Below are 25,207 nucleotides of genomic sequence, written 5' to 3' on the forward strand. Positions count from 1 at the left end.
ATTTCCTATATTCAAACCCTAAATATTAGCTAACTTTTACAAGATTTTTGAGATTAAAAATATTTTACTGATTATTAGGAGCTTATCAAGTAGCTACAGTTGCTTTTAAGAGTTGACTTTTTTTGATTAAATGCTTTCTTTAATAATATCCTTTTATTATCGCTGGAAGGTATTAAGATTGTTGATGAAGAATAGATGTCTCAAAAAAAAAAAAAAAAGAATAGATGTCTCTTTCCCAAAGGATGTTCCCCATTCTGCCAGTAATTATTACTTAACAATAATAAAATGGATGTTAATTCCATTAGACAGCAAAAATACCTGCATCAATTGGTGAAGCATTATATATTAGTAAAGGAGGAGGCCTCCTTAGTGGAACAAGTCAGGAGGGTGTGTCTGGGCCTTTTTTTTTCTTAAGCACTCCTTAACTGCACATTAATACATTCTTAAAATTCGTGTCCAGAATCTGAAGACACTGCATTTTGTAGCCTTGAAATTTTCTTTCCCTTTATTCTCCATTGTTTAGGCCAACTGGGTCCTTTGAAGTTTATATTTAGTCCAGAGACTCAGTAAACTGACCAAACTTTTAAAGTACTATAAATTCAAAATTCAGAGATGGGGAGAAAGGTTGCTGATAGAAACCTCCAACACCATGTCCAGGATTGCCCAGCGGAAACAAGAATAAACTTAAGCGTGTTAAACCCAAAATCCAAGGGTGCACAGCTTAGCAGCACAGGTGGCAACTCCCACGCTCGGGATCTATTTTGGCACCTTGCTGGCGGCACCCAGGACGGAGGCGACACTGCCCCCTGGAGAGGCCACTTCTGCTGAACACAAACTACTACGTCTTCCGCCTGCCAAACTGTGACGCAGGCAGCCACACCATCAGTTCTAATATTCTAACCTTCTCTTTCTTCCTGCCAATATTCTTATAAAGGCAGTTTGCTCTGAGATCAGCTATCCTAAACTTAGTACACAAGAGAAAATGGTGTAACTGTTGGTTGTGTTTTGGGGCAGTTACTATGCTGATGGGTGCTGCTAACACTGAGGCAGCTGAAGAACTTAGGAAAAAAAAAAAAGAAAACCACTGGAATGCGTGTACTGGAGATGACAAAATAAGAAAAGGCTGCTAGCCCAAGTAAAACAAATGATATTACTTACTGAAAACAGTGCTGAAGGCTATACCTGATTACCTCATGGGATCCTAACACCAACCCCGTAAACGAGGCCAGTTATCCTGATTTTACAGATGAGGAAACTGATCCTTAGATTAAGTAAATTGCTCCTGGCCACGTGGCAAATAAGCAGAACTGGCACTTGAACCAGGCAGGTCTGTCGGACTCCTGAGCACAGGCCCCTAACAGCTGACTATCTGTCTCACCCCCTCCCAACCTCAACAGATTCGTAGGCTCCATGGAGGTAGACGACACACCATGGTACCACCGGTGCCTGGCACACAAGGAAGGTGCCAAATGTTTGCTGAATAAATGAATGAAATAGGGAATGAGGACTGAAGTTGATGCTCATGGCTAAGCATTTCCAGTTGAGCTGTAAAGGCTGTGAATTGCTAAGAGTCGTCCGACTTTTGCTTTGTGAGCTTCCTTTCTTATATATTTCTAGCTAGTGCAGAGGAGTGTGCTTTGGATGAACAAAAAATACGTTGGATGGTGGAAATACCTAGGAAATGTTGATCTTAATGACCTTCCCTTAACGGAATAGGGGTCACTCTCTTTTGCCAAGCCTCTCGCAGTCTCTTCGAACCCTGCAGTAGGCCTCGAAGAAGTGGGGCAACCCCATCCCCTTCCAGGAGGGCCTACTCCCATCAATCTCCTGATCACAGAAGTCTCCAGAACAGAGACCAGCTGCCGTATTCACCCATAGTCAGTTTACACCTAAACCGCAGGGAACACAGACCAACCCTCTGACAAGGCTCAGCAAGCAGCCCACTGGTGACAGAAATCCAACTTCCCCCTCTAGAGAAAGTCTGTGGAAACTTCTACCACTTGGCTTTGCAGGTTGGGGGATACCAACCTCCCCTTCCCCCGCTCCCCCCAGAGAGGAGAGGGAAAAGCCTCCCATACCAAGACCCCTCTCAAGAGTCCTCTTCCCTTCCAGGCTCTTCTCATATAAATTCAGGAGGTCGATTATAGCATGACCAGTTCTGGGGCTTCGGGTGGGGAAGAGGGCGAGAGAAGTCATTTCACCTGAGAGATTGCCATTACCTCATTTAATTCCTATTCCAACCCTAAAGAAATGTTACGTAAAAGCCCCCATTATCCCCATTTTATAAATTAAAAAGCAAAGAGATTGTTGTTATCTAACATTTTTAAGGCTTGGGTGACATAAAAAAGATGATTCTGTTACCTAATGTACTTTGAAAGTGGAGAGAGAGAGCAAGACTGAAGATGGATCACGCCATTCTATAAATTCTAAAATAGAGTCATCTAGGTCAAGGTTAGAGGACTCACATGAGGCCACCCCAAACACCATTAGACAATGTATCGGGACTGAGGAGCGGGGAAGGGGACACTTAGGAGCAAAGGCCTCCTTTCTACGCATGCAGAGTCCATCTCCTGAGCCACTGGTCACCCCAGCCTGAACCTGATGTCCAGAATTCACTGCCCAGTTCCAGGCCTGCTGCGGTTTCGTTAAATGCCCATCTGGACCATGAGAACGAGTCTATCAATACTTCAGAATCATTATCACTTTAAATGTGACTAAGCACAGTCTGGATTGAGAGCCTTAAAAGAAATGACCATAAAAATTAAAGTTATTGGACTTCCCTGGTGGTGCAGTGGTTAAGAATCCGCCTGCCAATGCAGGGGACACGGGTTCGAGCCCTGGTCCGGGAAGATCCCACATGCCGCAGAGCAATGAAGCTCGTGAGCCACAACTGCTGAGCCTGCGTGCCATAACTACTGAAGCCTGCGTGCCTAGAGCCCGTGCTCTGCAACAAGAAAAGCCACCACAATAAGAAGCCATGCACCGCAACGAAGAGCAGCCCCCGCTCTCCAAAACTAGAGAAAGCCCGTGCGCGGCAACCAAGACCCAATGCAGCCAAAAAAAAAGGCGGCTTCAGCAGTATTCCAGATGAGAACTATGGCAGCCAGCACTAAGTCATCAGCTGAAAGAGTTATATAAATGGTCAGATTTAGATATGTTTTGAAGGCAGAATTTGCAGAGCGAACGTCTGACGAATTGGATGTGGGATGAAAGAGCAACAGGAATTAAGTAGGACTTCTAGGTTTGGGACCTGAGTGACTATGGTGTGCCTCCATCTGTCGAAATGGGGGACAGAAGCAGACTCCGGGGCAGGAAGAAGCAGACTCTGGGGCAGGAAGAGGAGCACATCAAGAGTTTGGTTTTAGGCATATCAAATTGGAGAAGCCTGTTAGGCACCCAAGTAGAGATGTCAGTAGGGTGTGCAAGTCAAGTGCTCAGGGGGAAGACAGGACTAGAAATGAAGTCGGCTGCACTTCAGTATACAGATGCTGCTTTGAAGCCTGGGTCAAGCCAAATCCCCTAGAGAACAAAGTGTAGATGAGAAGAGGTCCGAGGATTAAACCAGCAAAGCTGACTGAGAAGAAATAGGCTTAGAAAGAGAAAAAGCAGGAGAAGGTGGGGTCCTGGCAGCCAAGGAAGAGCAGGGTGCGGGGGGGGATGAGCAGAGGTTCGGTGCTGCCCAGGAGTCAAGTGAAAGAACTCCTGAAATGACCACTGGGTGAAAGTCACTGTCACTCTGACAAGCAGCATCAGTGGCGTGGCAGCTTAGGGGAAATGGGCTGGAAGGAAGGCGAGAGAGCAAGATTATACAACTCTTTTGAAGAAATCAGCTGTAGAAGAGAAGAGACATACGGCACCGTGGCTAGAGGGCATGGGGAACGAAGGAAAAATTTTAAGAGGTAAAATATTACAGCATGTTTGTATCCTGATGGGAATGATCCAGCAGAAGGGGGAAACCCATGTGGGCTAAGGAAAACGTACACTTAGGAAGAAGGGGTATAAATTCTTCAAAAGGCTTGAAAAGCTGAATAACCTTTTTTTTTACTCAAAATGTTGATTAAAAAAAAAAATTCCATTTTAGCTTTCGTGAATTAGAATAATTCTAGTTACTAGCTGAAAGAAATCTTACAGGCATATCTGTAGTTATTAGAGGTTGGTCCAAAGCTAAAACTGAGAAATAAAATTTTGACATCCAAAAGTAAAGAGATTATTATAAAAATGTTATCTTTTCCTTTTTTAAATTGGCCTTTCTAGACGATATACTATAGTTCGAGATGAAAACTTCTAAGCTTATCACCTCCCACAGTTTCTGTGAGCAGAGTATACTTACAGGCTGCACTGATTCAACCTGTAAAACTTGTGTCGCGCAACACAGAGTCTCCACACGTATTTTGCTGTTTCCATGTCTTCCTAGCAAACAAATTATGCACAAAGTAAACAAAAGCACATCTACAACTTGATACAGAGCTTATCTGAGAAAAAGACAGAACTGGGTGCCATATTATTTCAAAGTCACTTTCCACACATTGGGATTCTCTCATTTTCTAAAATTGCACCCCTCATATGAATGTCATAATTAGGACTCAGGTTATGAAGACAAACAAAAGCCTGCCCAACAGTGTGATTCTTACATTAAACAGTTTCAAAATGACTTAGAAATTTTTAAATTATGAAAATGTCCACTTCTACTACTGACAGCTAGGTACTCAAAGACATTTTTAAACAAAATGACTCAGTGACTTATTGCTTTTGTCAAGAGTAAAAGTAACTGTGAAATGGTATTTCTAAAGAGCTGTTCACTTATCAGTGGAAGTTAAGATAACAGTGTTTACTCTCTCCCATACTTAATAGTCCCTTAAATTTAATTTAGAGATCATGATCAGATAGTATTTATCCAAAGACTCATTCATTCATTCAACAGTATTTACTGAGCAACTGATTTTTGCTAAGTACTGCTATACAAAACGTTATAAAGTATTATAAAATTTTAAGTTTTATAGAACTATGAAATACTATACAATTTTAATCCTACCGCCCCCCAAACACATACACACAGAAGTGTTAATTTTCAGGAAAAACATTATATACAGATTCCTAATGTTTACTCACAGTCTGAAACTGGATGGTCTCCTCTTTATTTGACAGCTCTAATGCAAAAAAGGACTTATTGTGGGACATGTTAGCAATATCATGCCACCTAAAGAACAACAAAGAGCAAATGGCAATGTGAGTGCTCAGGTTTTTTTACTAAGAGAATATATGAGTTTTTCCTTTTTGAGCTTAATATATAAGCTACTATTTGTTTATCATTTTAGAAAGAAAACAGTGGTTTTAATCAGCTCGTGTGCATTTTCTAATTGAAGTGACAACAGCTAGTGGCAAGAAGTAAAAGCATGTATACTAAAATGAAGGCAGAGTATTTAAAAATGTAAAATCTATTTATCCTCATTGGCTGCACTAATTTGATCAAATATCCCACTCTCAGCTGGTTGCCAATGCCTCCTTCACTCATTCAACAAACATTTTAAAGGATACCCACTACGATAACACCAGAAATTGTGTTAGGTCCTAGGATACTAAGATCAGTAAGGGACAGTGCTTCCCTCAAAGGGGCACAGATGGAGGGTAGGGCTGATAGAGAACACAGAAGCAGACAAATACTGTTAAGTTCTGCAGGTATACAGGGCAAAATAAGGCACAAAACTAGAGGAGAGCTGCTCTGAAAAGCTGGTGGAGCAGGGTGAAGATAAAGTTCCAATCCAAAGAGTGAAGTATTCTGGGTGTGTTCACCAGGATTCAAACTCCGATTTGGAACTTTCTAACTCTATTTTACCACGTTCAGACTTTATATATTAATATTCCATTTTATTATGTAACTGTATAATTTTATAAAAGGGAAAAATAGGTCTGGAAGAACAAAATCTATCCCTCTTTATCCTTCTCCATTATATTAGATTTATTTAAATTTAAAATAAAATTCATTTGTAGTAATTTGGTGCTTAACTGTTAAACCTAAAGATTATTAGCATCATATTAAAGAAGGCAATTTTAGAATTTCCTATCCAGTGAGATAAAGGAAGCCAGTGGGATGTCTCCCAATGTCAGGGCCCTGCCCTTCCGGTGCAGGCCAGATCCATTTCCACCCCCTACCCTGCAGCTCAGCATGTCCAGAAGACGATGAGCAGCTTGGGGACATGAGGGCAATCGCCAAACGGGAGCCACCTGACCCAGTGCAGCACAGCCTAGGAGTGGGGATCTACTCCCCAAGCCGGGTACACGCTCTGTGGTCCTAATCGCCATGGAGGATTCAGGGCCCAAAAGATAGTAAAGCAAAGGAAATGAAGGCTCAAAGGATACTGAAAAGGAAATTTAAATCACCTGAAATCTCATTGTTCAGAGCCAGCCACTGTTAGCACATTGCTATATATCCTTTCTGTCCTTCTTACTAGATACATTCCAAGATTTCCACAAATGGATAGTATCACTTTTTTATAATCAAGAAAAGAAAAACCAACATTATAAGAAGTAATTGAAATTTTTTTCGATGTTGGTATTTTAGGAATTTTGGTACAAACTAGAATCAGAGAGGGGCCTAGAGTTTCTACAAGAAATAGCCCTGGAAACCAGAGCTCAAATGAAAAATTCACACCAAGACAAAGAATGACCTTCATATGGTAAGAAAAGGGTCACACATTTTTAAGCATTTCGTAAGCAGGCCATCGTTACAAGCACTATTTTCTACAATTTGGTTTGAAGAAAGTATCTTATAAAAAGAACCATTGCAGTCAGGTGCTATTTTATTCTAGGGAGGGCATATTTCCATTTTCTAGTGAGGCCTTGGGAGAGATTTACTTGTGAGTGATATAACTAGCACAGGTACTAAAAAATATCACCAACAATATCACTAAACAATATCACTAAATCAATATCACCAACAATATCACTAAAAAATATCACCAACAATATCAGCCACAGAAAGTGCACAGAAAGATGTAAGACAAATACCTAAATATCACAGGAGGCCTTCCATTCTTATGTTTCACAAAGATACCTTCGAGACACGCTCCGATGGATATGTCGCTGCCTTGGCTATCCTAAGAGGAGAAAGCGGAAAAGGAAACTCGGGCAGCAGACGCATAAGAACCACAATGACCACACCTACTTCCCTACTCTTGTGTCCCAGGTAGGAAACGTTCAGAAGACCTATGCTGAAGGCAAAAAGTCTGCAAGGTATAAATGTACCATCTTGTAAATACATATGAAAACAGAGTTGGGCTCCTTAAGGAACTCTATTTCAAGAGCACTTCCAAGAACAAAGCACAAAACAGGAATGTGTTTTACTACAAAATTTTGGTCACAAGGACCTCAGCTTTTACGTTTCTTTGGCCTTTGCACAGCAGGGCAACCCTGGGCTTCCCCGCTCTTCTGGCAGAATTACTAAGATGCCTTTGGCAAGCCCAGTCTTCGTGCCACACTTACCTTGGCAGGGTAGCTCTCTTCTCCATAGCCGTCCATTCTCTCTATCTCCTGCATGTATAGCATTTCAGCATCAGGAGCTGTCAGCCCTCTGCAACCCACAAGAAGTTAGTCAGACTGTTCACAAAACGAAAAAAATTTTTTACGAAAAGCTTTTGTAAAAAAACTACACATCAATTTGTCATAAAACAGTAGAAACATTTCAAGTTTCTAAGCATCTGTGATTAGTTATATCAATGCATCAGTATTTACTGAAAACCAACTGCATGCAAAAGCACTGTGCTGAATGCTGAGGGTTAGTTAGGTAAGATCCTACCCCTTGTACTTTAGGCAGGTAAGGGGAAAGGCAGGAAATAAAACCACCACCTAAAAAAATCTTCAGTGAAAGCTAGAATTCTTTCTAAACCACCAAAGTATCAGGCAATACTAAGCACTGTGTACTAAATTGCAAACTTAAGTGCTGCAATGAGGGTTAGAAGATGGAAACCCTTTTTAGCTCCGGTGACAGAATTACAAGGATGGGTGTGTAGGTAGGAAGGCACTCAACTGCATGGACATGTGCCTCTCCAGCCTCATCTTCTGCTGCTCTCCCACACCCACAAGGCACCCCACACTGCGACCATCCCAAATGCAGCATTTCTTTGAATATACCACATTCCCTCATGCCTCCGGGCCTTTATACATGCTAATCCCGCTTCCTGGTATACCTATCACCCACTTGTGTACCTGGTCAATCCCTAATACCCTTCAAGACTCAGCCTACATGTCACTCCTTCTTTGTCACCTTCTGTGACTGCCCTGAGTCTAAGTCAGATGCCCTTGCTCTGTGTAGAACCACCACATCCTGTGCACGCCTCTCTCCCCCGTACCCATTATCAGTATTACTATTACTATTACCATGGGCTGTCCTGCCTATCCCTTAAGATGCCAAAGCAGGGAATACATTCTTTGATGGCAGATCATTGTTCTATTTATCTTTGTGCCACAGCATTGAGCACTCTGCCTCATACAGAATAACAGCACTAAACTATCTTTTAAGGAGATGCACAAATGAATGAGTGAAAATAACAAAAGATAGAGTGATGTGTGCCTGAGGGGTTAATTATGCTGAAAAAAAAAGGTTCATTTGGACAGCAGAAGGTAAAGCTGGAATGGCAGGATTTAACCAACTTGTGGGAAGCCTTTAATCCCAGGGGTAATGAACTTAGGCTGGGGGAAAGCAAGAAGAGATTCATGAACATTTGAGGAGAAGAGGGGAGACAAGTCAAAAGTGATATTTTAGGAAGATTAATCTTTTGTGAGCGACTGTATGGATTTGAGTGGAAACAGATTAAAGGCAAAAGGTTATTTTTAATGGGAGGGGGTGAATAATACGTTATAATTAGACAGACCTGGGTTCAAATCCCACCTCTACCACATGTAACTTTGGGCAAGTTATTTAGTCTTTGTGAGCTTGATTTTCCCAATCTGTAAGGAGATAGTAACATTTACCTTAAAGAATGGTTATAAGAATTTAATGATATATAAAGTACTTGGAACTGCGTGGTATTTGGTTTAGAATAAAACCTAGCATTCTCTAGGACAGGGTTTTTGGACAACACATACAGATTCACTCTCAAAGAAAGTCACTTTCTGCCCAGAAGCAGGGGTCAGGGCAATAAGCACCACAGCTCTCAGCAGAGCTCCCCCAGAGGACAGAAACACAGCTTCCAAAGGTGTAAGCGGGGGGACTAGGGGGGCGGACACAAAAGAAAACATCACACCTGCCACATCACAAAAGAAAACATGTCTCCCTAATGTTGCATTAACCTACACAGGACCGAGTCACCACCAAAACCTTTAAGACATGGGATGAAGAACTGTCATCCTTCAGTGACTGCAGCTTTCCACTTCCTCAGTTTCATCAATGATAAAAAATGAATAATAAATGAGTTAATACGGGTAAGTGCTCATAAGAACACTTGGCACGCTGTGAGAGCTCTGCAAAGGTTGGCTCCTGGTAACTAGCAGTAGTAGCAGCAGCAGTAGTAAAGTTCCAAATTTAATGGTGTCGATGCATGGTTCAAATTCAAACAGGCATTAGTTCTAACCTATTTCCACTTCTCAGCGTTACCTGTATTTCTGATGCAGTAAGGCCACTTTTTGGGTTGCTTCTTCCAATACTTTTTCATCTTGTAACCACTCCTGGAAAAAACATACTGCAGTAAGTATGTAAACAAATCACCCAAATTTCTTAGAAGGAATGTTACTGACTCTTGCCACCAGCAGGCAAAACTAGGGCTAGTGTTAATGTGTGCGAGCTTTGCTTAAGGACATAATCATGATCTTTCTAAGGAATTACGTGGCTTCTGCTCAGGAGCCAAAACACTTGCCCTGCCTTCTCAATTCATCCCAGAGAAAGTTTCAGATGAGTTATTTCAGTTTGGTAACATCATCAGCCAGTTCCAAGCCCAGCACATAACACCTTGTGCATTCCCTGGCTGGTTGTGTAGACACTCGGAAGAGCGTACCACCTCCTGTAGTTGTTCCAACACACAGTTTCCCTGTCAGTTCCATCAGTAGTGACTTTAAACTGTAGAAGGCAGTGTCTTTTTGTCATCTACTCTTTAATTTGCTGATGAGAAACCAAATCCATTTCAACATAACTCTGTCAGGTTTTGAACCTTCAGTTAAAAGCAAAACCTCTATGTGGTTCCACAGAAGTTGGAAATCTGTCCCTCTCTTTAGACTCACAGCCAAACACAAAATGAATTTCTCTGCCTGCAGTCCAATGACCACAGACCCTTCTGTTTCTGTGGGTTTACAAGGACCAGAAGACTACAACAGGCAAAGCATTTACACCTGAGCTGTTTATAAGAGGAAATTGATTTTTTTAAACTCTATTCCCGCCTAGTAAGTCTACTATATGGACTTCATTTCAGGGAATATTAAGGGTATGGAAATAAATTGTTTTTAAAAAGGCCCAATGTCAAAAGAATTCTTACCACAGGAAGCAAGGCAAATTTCTGAAGAAAGTCCTGGGATTCATACTGATCAAAGTCACCAAAATCAGCTATATAAAATGACAAATATTCACATGTCAATTATGCTTAACTGGAAGCAAAACATGCAGAACTAAATTCAATATGCAGTACAAAGATGGTGTGCTTATGATTTAGAAGTCAAATTTGCCTTACAGCTTATAAAGTGTATACTTTAAAAATACCTTTTTAAAAACATTAATTAGGTAGATTCATGTGTCTTGACTTGGAAAAAATGCCTTTTAATAAAGTGAAAAAAACCAAGTTACAAACTATATGTAAACCATCTCTTTTTTTGTCATTAAAAAAAAAACAAAACCTACTTTGTAATCCTGTATGCTTACTTATGCACAGAAAAATGTCAGGAAGAAACCAAACCATTCATGGTAGTGATCATTTCTAGGGAAAGGAACTAGATCATCTGAATATGTTACAGCAAGATGTATTTGTTTAGAAATTTTTAATTGTGCAAAACATTGATAGTTCAGCAAAAAGCTTAGGAAAAACTAACTCTTAAAGCCAAAGACGACACTTAGGAAGCTTCAAAGTACCTTGAAAAGGAATGTGGCTCCATGTGTATCAGGCATTTATTTGTCTAGAAATGATATATGTCTCCATGCCTGCTAATATCTGATGGAACTTAATTAATGATTCTTCTGATTAAATTTCAATTCCCAAGATTAAATGCCAGTTATCATTTGAAATAATGCCCCATCAGAAGTCTTTCCAAAGTATATTACGTACATGTAAATACATATAGATTAGACATGTGAAAAATGACAGTTAATTCAAAAATACTTGTGAAATGCAGAACTATCTATTATGATTGACGATGTTCTATAACCTAGGACAACTGAGAAACCAAACAAATGACGTGCGCTTAAAGTACAAGCGAACGTAACCTCATCAACCACATTGTTTAGCTGATATTTCTTCTGAAAACATTAGCTAGCAGCAGATCAAGTTCCTGAACTAGAGGAATACACAGCATATTAAATGCTATACGTGCGTGTGCATATGCGTGTATTTCCTCTCTACTTTTGGTCTGTGTGCTCTGTTGACGTAACATGCTTAACCTTCCAGAAGTCTCGTATTTCACTGAAGTAATCCAAACTCATTTTTCCCCCACAAGGAAGCCCCTTAGATAACAGAATATTTCACTAATATAAAAAACTACTTTATAGTAGTTATTTTCTATAAAGTCAGTTACTTTAAGAATCCCTTGCGGAAAAAAATGTCATGAAGAACCTAGGGGTAAGATAGGAATAAAGACGCAGACCTACTGGAGAACGGACTTGAGGGTATGGGGAGGGGGAGGGGTGAGTTTTGACAGGGCGAGAGAGAGTCATGGACATATACACACTAACAAACGTAGTAAGGTAGATAGCTGGGGGGAAGCAGCCGCAAGGCACAGGGATATTAGCTCGGTGCTTTGTGACAGCCTGGAAGGGTGGGATGGGGAGAGTGGGAGGGAGGGAGACGCAAGAGGGAAGACATATGGGAACATATGTATATGTATAGCTGATTCACTTTGTTATAAAGCAGAAACTAACACACCATTGTAAAGCAATTATACCCCAATAAAGATGTTTAAAAAAAAAAAAAAAAAAAGAATCCCTTGCTGTTTCTGTTTAACGTACATTTTAATCTGATAGATCCATTATATGATCAAGTGCCATTATTTACCTTGAACAGCTAAGCCTGCTAGCTGAATTGCTTGTTCTAATGTACAAGGAATGTTTCCTTCCAAGATATCTTTCTTCAGCTGCAGATAATACTGATACCTATAAAAAAAAGGTCAATTTTTAAAAGTCAATATCAGTATTACCTCCACTTGAGACACAATGCATTTTATCATAATTTGGTAGAGGAGCATAAACTAGCCAAAACCTTAAGCTCAGACGATTTCGAAGAACAACAGGAACATCCTTGACCATATCTATACCGACACACACACACACAAACACACACACACACACAATATAATCAATTTATTGAGTCACTTATCCTTAATTGTAGTTATCTGAAAGCTACAACCATCGAGAAGACAGCTGGTCATCTGTCTTATACCCTGTAAAAGTCTCTAAGTTTTGTCCTTTTTCGTTGGAGACATAGAGAATCAATGGCCAATTTTTACTTTAGAAACTGACTCGTAACTTGGTGATGTAAGACTTTCCTAGCCCTGGAGAGTAAAGCCAGAAAAAAAATGGTTCCAGACATTTCAGACCAGCCTTATATTAAAATATTCTTTGATGAAATACCAAAAAGAATAGTTTCTAAAATGCTTTCTTAATATTCTTGGGATGTGGGTTTACTTCTGTTTATGTTGTCAATATATAGGGTATTAGTTACCAGCACAAGCTTTAGTCAAGCAGACCTAGGTTAAATTCCAGATCTCTGATTTAGCATTTTGCATGAACTTGGGCAAGTCATAATCTGTGGGTTTAAGTTATCTCTAATAAAATGAGGGCACTGTCACCCCTTCACAAGGCTGAACATATCAAGGAATATATGTAAAGCTCTCGGCATAATACTAGAACATAGCTGGTACTTAAAAAACAGCTGTTATTATTATCAGCAATCATCTACTTTCAGCCAGTCAGCAGTATTTCATCTGTATCACTTCTCCATTTCGATAAGCTCTATAGTGAAGATTTATTCTGCCTTCCTCTTATTTTTTCACTTAGGTAATTACTAGGGCCAACTATGCATCAAGCATTGTTCTAGATGCTGGGGATACGGTGTTGAACAAAGATCCAGCAACTCTCTGTCAATACGGTCTATAGAACCATCTTGAATCCAGAATCTCTTCCAGGTTTGACATCTGTGAAGTTCAACCCAGTTACAGTTCACATTTGAATTCCCCTGAGAGCCCACCCTTTTAATCATTACATATGTCCTTACATCATCCTATTTTAGCTACCTTTGAGGTTTCCATTCTTTGTTACCAAAAAGCTTGACCAGAACACCATCCTTTTAAACAAGGATTTAGATCCCACTTATCCCCTTCCACCTGCTAGTAGAACCCATAGACTTCCCTCAATCAGCAAATAGAATGCTGGTAGCTCTGAGATCTTGTCAAAGAAGAAACCTTGAAACATTCTCCCAGGCAGCTCCTTTCAAACACCTAAAGAAGTCTATCTATTCAATATGCTGTCCACATATTCCACTCTAAATATTCTTGGTTCTTTCCTTAAATCACTGGAAAGCAGGTCCACCCTCTAGACTAATGCCTAGATTATGGCATATACATTCCTAACTGGTCTCCTGCCTATAGTCTTGTCACCTATAATCTACCTTCCATGATGGGTGCTTTGTAAAATGCACATTTCATCATTCCCATCCATTAAAATTCAAAAATGTCTGCCCCTGTTGACCTATGACTTTATGACTAGGACATTCCTTTTTTCAAGTCTCCGTTCTCCCCTCGAAGTAACGTCTGAAATTTCCTGGAAACATCAGTTGCTTTTACTATCCCCCTACTTTGCACAAGCTACTCCCTCTAACTAGAAAATTACTTGTAAAGTCAAGTGAAAAGTCAACTTCTTTACACCCTGTTCATGTTCCCCACATCCCACCCCTAGGAATCCAGTGCTTTAATTAAAGCATGTATTATCATAATATACTGTAATTGTTCATTTACATAGACTGTCAGTTCTACCAGATTGTGAGCAACTCCTCCAGAGTAAGAGTAAAGCATATCCATTTATATATTCATCTCCCACAGTAACCAATATAATTCTCACATACCATATTATATCTTCAATAAATGTTTAAATAAATGAGTCAGAGTGGTCAGTCACTGTTTATTCCTCCTGGCTTCTACTTCTCTCTTCAATATTTATGTCTCAGATCTGTTTCATAGCCAGTTCATGCTTATCCCTACAACCTGTTTCTAGCTTCTTTGGTTATCCACCTTCTTCCAAAAATTAACTCTGAACTCAGTACTTAAAAAGAATATTCCACAAACACAGGGCAGTACCAGGTTCTTACTATCTGCAAGGCATTGTGTCAGATATTATGCAAAAGGCAAAGTTAAAGAAAACATGGGTTTAAAATCTAAGGAAAAGATACGTACACAGATAACTGTAGGGAAAGGCTGTGACAACTGCCATCGTAAGTACAAGCAAATTCTAGAATAGCCTGGAGGAGGCAAAACTCATTCCACCCTGAGGGACCACAGAAGCTTAATGGAGGAGGTGCCTTTTGAACTAAAATCAGATGAACAGGATTCCAGTACATATTTATGAAAGAAAGGTCTTGGGACACAAAGGTGAAAGGGCATGCAGCATGTTCAGCACACTAGAAGTAGTCCAGCTTGGCTCGAAAGTAATGTTAAATGGGGTTAAAAAGATACGGTAGTGGTGGATTTTGAAGAATGTGAAAGGCAGGCTCAAGAATCCAAATTTGGTATAAACAAAAAGGTCCTACTGTATAGCACAGAAAACTATATTCAATATCCTATGATAAACCATAACGGAAAAGAATATTAAAAAAACAATGTATATATATATGTATATATAACTGAATCACTTTGCTGTACAGAAATAATTAACACAACATTGTAAATCAACTGTACTTCAATTAAAAAAAAAGAATCCAAATTTGATCCCTTGTTTTTTCTTTTGTTATTGCCAAGAAAAAAAAGAACATTTAGTTCCTCTATCCCACTCCTTAATACATTCTACCCTTGCTGCCTTTGTCCCTTTTAAGTGCACTTACTGGCCAAACTTTTCTGATCTCAAACACCTCCCCCACCTCCCCTTTGCCCCACACCTATGTACAGAATACTATGGCTACTGGTGTCAGAATTAGAAGGACCCTTCTACACATTTCCTTGAGGAGTAAACGCAGATTTTGTGACAATTTTTTTTAAATCTCCTCTCTCCTTTCATTGTTACAAAGGTCAGAAAAAACTCAACAAAAACATTAAAGGTGACATCACTACAAGAAGAGTTCACAGCCAGGGTAAAAACATCATTTTTCCTTTGAATCATTCCTTCATGCCCAGTGAACCCATAACTCATGCAACATGCAGTAAAGCACTGTGACACACCACATACCAGCACCTCCATGTAATACTGAGGCTAAAACTGCAGGGGCGAGAGGGCAAAGTTTAGCCTTATCTCCTGACTCCAACCTTAATTTCACCTTTTTAATTTCACTGGATTTCCTAGAAACAAACAGCACATTATTTCTTACCTGGTAATCTCCTGCTGCAGCTGTGAAACTGAAGGCACATAAAACACCACTCCAAAATAGACGGTAGGTTCCAATGCATATTTATCCAGCTGCTTCTTTAGAGGTTTTTCCAAATCTACCCACCGGCGCTGGTTTTGCTTGTTGTAGTACCAGAGGCTAAAGTAAGTGATCTGGAAAGAGGGAGAATCACTGAAGGAAGCAGAAATGTACAAAAGGATTTAATTGCTCTAATCCATGACCTGGGACCAAGTGACCGTCTCCTATTGCTTCTCTTCTCAGAAAGGGACCACAGCAAAAGCCGAAGGGGGAAAAAAAAAAAAAAGGAGGCAAGACCTATCTCTAACTAGATACTCATTCAGGAAATAGAGGCAAAAAGTCGGTTACGCTTGCAGACTGTTTCTTGAACCCTGCATAGAAAAATGTCTAGACATCAGAATGCAGCAGGTGCTACAGGATTTTACATAAGTTCAACAAAAAAACGTAAAATGTTTAGTTTTTAAATTATCAAAATACTACATTACCGTAATTAATATTTTATAATAAGCGTAACTGGGGTTTGACCTAGTTGAATTCTGACTAGTGTTAATCCAACTTGTCACTACGCTCAAATTTGGCATCTATGAATAAATTATTTCATGTAAATACCAAAAATTCTAGTAATAAAGATGTAATTGCAACTTTTCTTTGCCCCCCCGCAAAGTTCACTAGATACAAATTTAAGCAACTGTAATGCTGTGGAGGTAAATACACACACACACACACACACACACACACCATGAGAAAAGGTATATACCTAAAGCAGTAAAATAACTTAAGTGTCTTACTCGGAGGTTTAAGAAAAATGTCCAGATATGAGCATTCAAATCTTAGTTGCTGTGTAATAAACTGTTCTAGTAAATCAATCCTAACCCTGGGCCTCGTCCACCTGAAAAAGTGTTCATGCACTTAAGGGTTGAAATGACAGCCTCAGGCCACTGCTAATATTTACCTCAAAAATCCATTTACAGATCAAGGCAATGGAAAAATCACTGCTTTGTTCTAGATTCTTAGAGCAACACTGTCAAATAGAACTTCCTACGATGATGGGACTGCTCTGTATCTGCGCTCTCCAGTATAACACACACGTGGCTACTGGGGACTTGAAATGTGGCTAGTGCAGCTGAGGCACCAAGTCCCCAGTGTTACTTAATTTTAACTGACTTAAATAACCGCAAACATCTAGTGGCCATTATACTGGATAATATAGCTTTAGAGCAACAATAAAACAAGAACACTCAGGCCATTTCTTTAACTGTAATCCTCAAAAAAATGAGTTTTTAATTTACAGAGAAAAAGTGACCTCAATATTCAAACATGTCCTCAGGGGGTTTCCCTGGTGGTGCAGTGGTTGACAGTCCGCCTGCCGATGCAGGGGACACAGGTTCGTGCCCCGGTCTGCGAAGATCCCACATGCCGCGGAGCAGCTGGACCTGTGAGCCACGGCCGCTGGGCCTGCACGTCTGGAGCCTGTGCTCCGCAACGGGAGAGGCCACAACAGTGAGAGGCCCGTGTACCACAAAAAAACAAAACAGAACAAAACATGTCCTCTATATTAATAATTTCATCTTACAAGTTTTTACAAAGGAAGCACCATACCTTTAAAATGAGTCTATTAATCAAAGAAACTCAACAAGAGTGAGGAATGTATCCATTTTCCCTTTATACACAAACAGTTAGAATAGTGCAGGAATTCAGTAAATTTTGAATGAAAGAATGAATATTCTCCTGCTTCTCAGTTGCCACCCAAGTCATCACATACGAATGGAATATTTTGGACATCTACTATGTTGGACCAGGTTCTGTTCCAAGAACTAGAACAATATCATAGATTAAATCACCCCCATTACCTTATCAAATAGAGACTTGTTGTGTGTGTTAAACTCTAAAACCAGTGTTTCTCCAAGTGCTGTCCTTGGACCACCTCAACCAGAATTACCTGGAGAGCAGTGAGCCCTACAGAGCTATTAAACTCTCAAGTAATTCTCGTACCCTTTAAAGTTTGAAAATCACTGCACTACAGCATACCGCCCCCCTCCAGTGTTACGTAGGAGATGGTCGTATGAACAACCTATCCTTGAAAAGCTGTGTGGAAATCATTATTTTTGAAAATCCAAACACACTGTAATACAGCACAAAGTCTGAGTCCTACTGTTGTTATTTTCTGAAGTTATGATTATGTTTATAAAATAAATTATATGTTACCTGTAGGAAAAGAATAGTATCACATTTTTGGAAAACAGGTACTATTCCTATTCCTTCTTTCTTCTGAACTGCAACTTACAGAAAAGAAAAATCTGGTAACAGAAAGAAGATGTTGCTAAAAGTCCAAAGTCCTGGGTTTAATTTCCAATACTTGCTCACTGTGAAGCGGAAAAGTCAATCAGTACAATTCGGTTTTCTCAAGTGTAAAATAAGGTAATACCTCCCTCATAACTCCATCATGAGACCTAAATGTGAAACACATATGAATGCATTTTGCCACTAGAAAACCACTATATTTATAAAAGATTATTTAATTTCACCCACTCTGCTAAACATCAACAAAATCGATTAAAGACCCTGACAAAAAAAAACTTTTCTAATTACATTTATTTGGATTGATTACAACACAATACATTTCTGTTCATTGTATTTATGTTTTGTGTTCTATTTTAGAACTAGGCTGCATGTACCATGTTTGGTCTATAAAACATACCACTGCTATGCACTTAATTCAATAAATATTTATTTTTTGCCATAAACACAGAAGACTGGATATTCTTTAGAATCTAAAACTGTTTTGGTCATAATGGTATATCACTTTTAATCAAAATTAAAAGGTCTTAAAAATACTCTTTGTAAACATTACCCTTCCCTTTAAATCTAGTTGGGCCTGAATCCTCCAAACACAAAAATATAAATAGAATTATAAAACTATAGGTTTATTACATAATTTGTGGCTGCATCTTTTGTGAACTGATCATGATATACAAAAATATCTGAATAAACTGCTGGCATTCTAAAAATAAGCACATTCTAGAAGAAATAAACTCTTAAAAATCTGCTAAGTTTATTTATTATAGCAATGCATTTATTATGCCACATATGGATAGAAAATCAAGAAGTACATTTGTAAAATTGCATCATAATTAGCTTTTGTATTTACAAATTATATACCTTATAAAGGAGTATCAAGAACTTTGTGCAAACAGCTGAATATAGATTTGGCAAATTATTTATTGATTAGCTATTTTAGTCACAGGAAAGTCTAAGATTTTAGACATTTGAACACTAACCCACTTTATGTTGTAGTAAAGTATTTGCTTTGGAAACTGTCCCTGTGTTCAAGTTCTCTCTTAAGTGGTAGTTCAGGCTAGCCAAAATAAAGTTTATATCTTGTAAATACTTTCAAGGAGGTATCATATTTCTAAAATTGCTCCAAGAAATGTTTATATACATATGAGTAACTAAAATCTCATAATATTATAACCCTTGGACTCAATGCCTTCTTAGAATTTCTACACATACATACTGAAATAACAACATCTGATTCCAGAGATTTTATAATATAATATGGTTTGTTTCTAAGATGAGTACGTAGAGTTTGAGCAATAAAATGTTGTGATTAAATTTCGTCAGGCATAGAATTTTCTGTATAAGTCCACTTTGGGGTATTTGTCTTGGATGACAACCTTGAGAAGCCGGATAATTAATTCTCTCCCCCCACAAAAAAATTTAAACCTATCCATAAAGAAAACAAAGGGGGAGAGGGAATCAAAGATACGTAGAGAACATTTCCTTCCTCATTCTATAGGCCAGCATTATCCTGATACCAAAGCCAGACAAAAGACACCACCATAAAAGAAATCTATAAACCAATATCCCTTATAACAATAGGTGCAAAAATCCTCAACAAAATACTAGCAAACCGAATCCAACAGCATACTGAAAAGATTATACATCATGACCAAGTGGGACTCAACCCAGGAGTACAACATAAAACAATCAATCAATGTGACATATTATTGACATGAAGGGGAAAAAACAACCAACTCAATTGACACAGAAAAAGCATTTGACAAAACCCAACACTCTTTCATGATCAAAATACTCAAACAAGGAATACAACAGAACTTCTTGAAAGCATTTATGAAAATCCCCAGCTAACATCACACTGAATGGTAAAAGATTGAAAGCTTTTCCCCTAAGATCAGGAACAAGGCAAGTATGCCCATATTCAACACCACTAGTCAACACTGTACTGGAAACTCTAGCCAAAGCAATTAGGTAAGAAAACGAAATAAAAGCGTCCAAACTGGAAAAGAAGTAAAACCATCTCCATGCACAGATGACATGATCCTATATATTTTTAAAAATCCCAAAAGAGCCCTTACCAAAAAAACAAACAACAACAACAAAACTACTAGAGCCAAAAAACTCAGCAAAGTTGCAAGGTTCAAGATCAACATGCAGAAATCAGTATGAATTCCATATACCAGCAATGGAAAATTCAAAAAGGAAATTAAGAAAACAATTCCATTTATAATAGCATCCAAGAGAATAAAATACCTAGAAATAAATTTAACCAAGGAGGTGAAAAGATGTGTATACTGAACAATACAAAACATTGCTGGAAGAAATTAAATGGAAAGATATTCTGTGTTCACAGATTGGAACACTTAATATTGTTAAGATGGCAACACTACCCAAAGTGACCTACAGATTCAAATGCAATCCGTATCAAACTTCCAAGAGCCTTTTTCACATAAATGGAAAAGCCAATCCTCAGATTCATGTGAACTGCAAGGGGACCCAAATTGGCAAAACAATATCAAAAATGAACAAAGTTGGGAGACTCACACTTTCTAATTTTAAAACTTACTACTAAGCTACCATAATCAAAACAGTGAGATACCAGTATAAGGAGAGATGTTTAGATCAGTGACATAGAACTGAGTCCAGAAATAAATCCATGTATCTATGGTCAACTGATTTTCAATAAGAGTACCAAGACTATTCAACGGAGAAAAAAACAGTCTCTTCAACAAATGGTTCTGGGACAATTAAAGATCCACAATCAAAAGAATGAAGCTAGACCCTGACCTCACACCATATACAAAAATTAACTCAAGCTGGATCAATGACCTAAATGTAAGGACTAAACCATAAAACTCTTGAGAAGAAACCATAGAAGTAAACTTTCATGACCCTGAATTTGGAAACAGATTCTTAGATATGATGCCAAAAGTATGAGCAACAAAGGGAAAAACATATTTAACTTCATCAAAATTTAAAACTGTGTGCATCAAAGAACCAAATCAAGAAAGCAAAAAGACAACCTACAGAATGGGAGAAAATATTTCCAAATCATATATTTGATAAGGGTCTAGAATCTAGAATATATAAAGAACTCACACAACAACAAAAAGACAAACAACTCATTTTTAAAAACAGGCAAAGGACTTCGATATTTCTCCAAAGAACACAAACAAATGGCCAAGAAACACATGAAAAAATGCTCAATCACCAGTAGTGAAAACCAACCCAGAACCACAATGAGATACCATTCCACACCCATTAGGATGGCTATAACTTAAAACAGAAAATAAGTGTTGCTGAGGAAGTGGAGAAATTGGAACCCTTGTATATTGCTGGTAAGAATGTAAAGTGGTTCGGCTGCTATGGAAAACAATTTAGCAGTTCCTCAAAAAATTAAACATATAATTACCATGTGACACAGCAATTCCACTCCTATATATTTTCCTGAAAGGACTAAAAACAGGCACTCAAACAAATACATGTAAACACATGTTTATAGCAGGACTGTTTGCAGTAGCCAAAAGGTGGAAACAAGCCAAATATCCATCAGTAGATGAAAAGATAATTATGGAATATACATACAATGGAACATTATTCAATCATTTTTTTAAAAAGTAGACACACGTTACAACATGGATGGACTTCAGAAACATTACGCTAAGTGAAAGAAGACAGTCACAAAAGGTCACATGTTGTATAACTCCATTTAAAGGAAATATCCAGAATAGATAATCCATAGAGACAGAAAGTAGACTGGTGGTTGTGAGGTGTGGAAATAGGGAGGAATGGGGAGTAACTGCTTAATAGGTAGAGGATTTTCATTTAGGGTAATAAAATTGTTTTGGAACTAGATAGAGGTAGTATTGTGAATGTACTAAATGCCATTGAATTGTTTACTTTGAAACGGTTAACTTTCTGTTGTGTGAATTTCATCTCAAAAAAGATATTTTTGAAGATCAGAACCACTCAAAATCAAACTCAAACACACAATTTTAAAACTTTATTTTTAGATGTTTAAATACATCATATTCAGTGTATTTGAAAAAGTCTAAGGGGAAAAAAATGAACCAGAAATAGATGAACCTAGCTACTGGTTAATTATATTTTCTACTTTCTAATATCTATACTTAGGTCAAGATTTTGTACAGTTTGACAAATACCTGGTAAACTCAACTATCTGAACATAAATGAAAAACACTGAATAAGCAAAAATGTGTTTGAGTAATGAAAAATTTGTCAAAATCAAAGCAATAAAGTATATGCCCTTGACAAAGAAGAAATTTCTCCTTCCTCTTTTACAGAACTTTTTAAAATTTTATTTTACACATACTTGTAATGAGTTTAGTAATCTGGTTATCCAATTAAAAGCAGATTAAAAGATGACAAATTACTGAAATTTGGCAGTCCAGTGTTTAGGATTCTGTGTACTTTCACTGCCCTGGGCCTGGGTTCGATCCCTAGTTGAGGAACTAAGATCCCATAAGCCTGCAGTGCAGCCAAAAAAAAAAGACAAAGGGGAAAGACTTGTTAAGTAGCACGTTGGCAGCAGCAGGAAGTGATGGGTAACACTGTTTCACCAAGAGAGAACACATACAAAGAAAAACCCTTTCAAAGGAAGTTATAAAGAATTACAAAGGCAAAGTAGCCTGGAGTTATTTTTCAAAGGAACAAATAACTCTAAACATCAATTAGTCATGTATTTAATAACAACCATTGTTGCTAAAAATTAGTCAGTGTCCTTTTGTAGACACTGAGGGGTAGAGAAGTTTATAAAGTTCTCTAAAAATTGGCATTATAAATGGTTTGAAAAATAAAATAAATAAATTTATTTAAAAATGGGGCTTCCATGGTGGCGCAGTGGTTAAGAATCCACCTGCCAACGCAGGGGACACGGGTTCGAGCCCTCGTCTGGAAGGTTCCCACATGCCGCGGAGCATGCCGTGTACCACAACTACTGAGCCTGCACTCTACAACCCGCTAGCCACAACTACTGAAGCCTGTGCACCTGGAGCCCGTGCTCCGCAACAAGAGAAGCCACCGCAATGAGAAACACACACACCGCAACAAAGAGTAGCCCCTGCGCACCGCAACTGGAGAAAGCCCGCGCACGGCAATGAAGACCCATCGCAGCGAAAAATAAAATAAATAAATTAAGAAAAAAAAAAAGTCTGGACCAAAGAGTTCTCCTTAGTTATAAGGCAAAGTTAGTTATTTCATTTCCCAAATATAGTTAGAAAAATAACTTATTTTATATAGAGCTTTACAGTACTTGAGCCAACTGTGGTTTCATCACTTCACTTGTAAGTTCAACCATATTTTCCAAAGCCGTGAAAGGTATTTCAGTTTTTTGCTGTTTGGGGAACTGCTGTTATTTCTACTGATGTTTCCTCCAGGGGGCTATTGCAATTCCCATAGCTGCCACTAGCACGGTGTAGTTCCAAGAGCACAGACTGATTGGTCCAAAGGCTTTTGGCTTCTGAATCCTGGCTCCACCACTGACCAGCTCTTGAGCAAGTCACTTCCTCACTGAATCTCAGCTTATCCATAGGGAAAATGACACGGACTCCACCTTCCTCAAAACGTTGTGGTAAAGTACTTTGCAAGTTTTAATTGTGCTGATAAACTTAAAAGCACTCACAACATTTGCTATGAGTACATTAAATTTAGCAGATAGGATCTCTTTAGGTGTGTCTGAGAAAGCAGAACAAAACTTGAGTCAGTTATGCTTCTTCCAAGAAAATAAAAATGTCCAAATAATAGTCAAACTAATGTCTTCCTTTTATTTAAAGTTACCAGGACCTTTTACTTATTTATTTTTTAAATACAAAAACTTTGGTACAGACAGGCTCCCCTGTGTGCCTTAAATTTCAACTATTACCAGTCATTACTTGACCTAGATGTTTCCTCAGAATCATGTTTTCTCTTCCTTGAGTCCAAATTTTTGGGGTTACGCACATCCTGTATTGTTTATGGGCTTGGTTTAATTGTAATAAAAATTTCCCCATAGCGGGGCTTCCCTGGTGGCACAGTGGTTGAGAGTCCGCCTGCCGATGCAGGGGACACGGGTTCATGCCCTGGTCTGGGAAGATCCCACGTACCGCGGAGCGGCTGGGCCCGTGAGCCATGGCCACTGGGCCTGTGCGTCTGGAGCCTGTGCTCCGCAACGGGAGAGGCCACAACAGTGAGAGGCCCGCGTACCGCAAAAAAAAAAAAAAACAAAAAAAAACTTCCCCATAAACCAGCCTTTAATAATTGGCTTTTGGGGGGCGTCCCTGGTGGTCCAATGGGTAAGACTCCACGCTCCCAATGCAGGGGTCCCACGTTCGATCCCTGGTCAGGGAACTAGATCCCACATGCATGCCGCAACTAAGAGTTCACATGCCGCAACGAAGATCCCGCGTGCCGCAACTAAGACCCAGCAAAAATAAATTTTTTTTAAAAAAATTTTAAGATAAACATTAATAATATTTATACGTAATATAAATATTAAAATAAATATTTAAAATAAATGAATAAATACTTAAATAATTCTTTTTAATGGCTTTTGGTTCATGCCTCCCACCACTCCTAACTACCCAGTACCTTTCCCAATAAGAAACTTTACCTCCACTTGGCTTCTCTTTCTCACAGCTCTCTCTACTCCCACTGTGACCAAATCAAGCTGACTTGACCTGTGGGGAAACTCATTCCAATTGAAGCCTCTAAATATCTGAGTCTTCTAGCATCCTCTAGATCAATCCTCAATTATCATTGAATAATTTTTGTGAAACTTCCTCACTGTCATGTTTATATTCACCCTTTCCTATTTTGTTCTGAACAAACATATCAGGAGTTTTCATAAAGTTATTCAATGATTTTTCCATAAAAACAAAAGTTGCACAGTTACAAAACTTGGCTTCTTTCCAGACACAACATAGCTGACTTACTTTAAAAGAACTAACATTTACTCTGAAAACAAGGTGATTTTGATAATTCAGCTTTCTGTTCAGATGAAAAGACAGTTTACAAATTTTAGAGCTTGGATAAAAGGTGCAGTACCCCAAATCACAGTCATTTAAAGAAGACACCAGCTATTATAAGCAGGTCCAAATCCTGTCAGAATGTAAACCCTTTCCAAATCCAAATCATTTCTTGTCTAATTATTTTAAGAGTCTTTTTAGTTGTACTATTTT

At 38.7% G+C, this 25,207-nt stretch overlaps 1 protein-coding gene across 2 annotated transcripts in view; it reads right to left on the reverse strand.

Annotated features, from left to right (window-relative positions):
- Positions 1-25,207, reverse strand: part of PTPN21 (protein tyrosine phosphatase non-receptor type 21) — a 71,847-nt gene that overhangs the window by 26,979 nt on the left and 19,661 nt on the right. For both annotated transcript variants that reach the window (XR_004348440.1, XM_032622553.1), the window contains exons 3-10: positions 15,699-15,868; positions 12,183-12,280; positions 10,461-10,528; positions 9,590-9,660; positions 7,480-7,567; positions 7,006-7,094; positions 5,110-5,197; positions 4,331-4,410 (exon numbers count right to left, since the gene is read on the reverse strand). Coding sequence is in view for 1 of the 2 variants with exons in the window: in XM_032622553.1 (XP_032478444.1) it covers positions 4,331-4,410; positions 5,110-5,197; positions 7,006-7,094; positions 7,480-7,567; positions 9,590-9,660; positions 10,461-10,528; positions 12,183-12,280; positions 15,699-15,868 (752 nt within the window). In the remaining variant the exon portion in view is untranslated. The remainder of the gene's footprint in view (positions 1-4,330; positions 4,411-5,109; positions 5,198-7,005; positions 7,095-7,479; positions 7,568-9,589; positions 9,661-10,460; positions 10,529-12,182; positions 12,281-15,698; positions 15,869-25,207) is intronic.

Source organism: Phocoena sinus, chromosome 2, assembly GCF_008692025.1.
Source record: "Phocoena sinus isolate mPhoSin1 chromosome 2, mPhoSin1.pri, whole genome shotgun sequence".
Classification (NCBI taxonomy): domain Eukaryota; kingdom Metazoa; phylum Chordata; class Mammalia; order Artiodactyla; family Phocoenidae; genus Phocoena; species Phocoena sinus.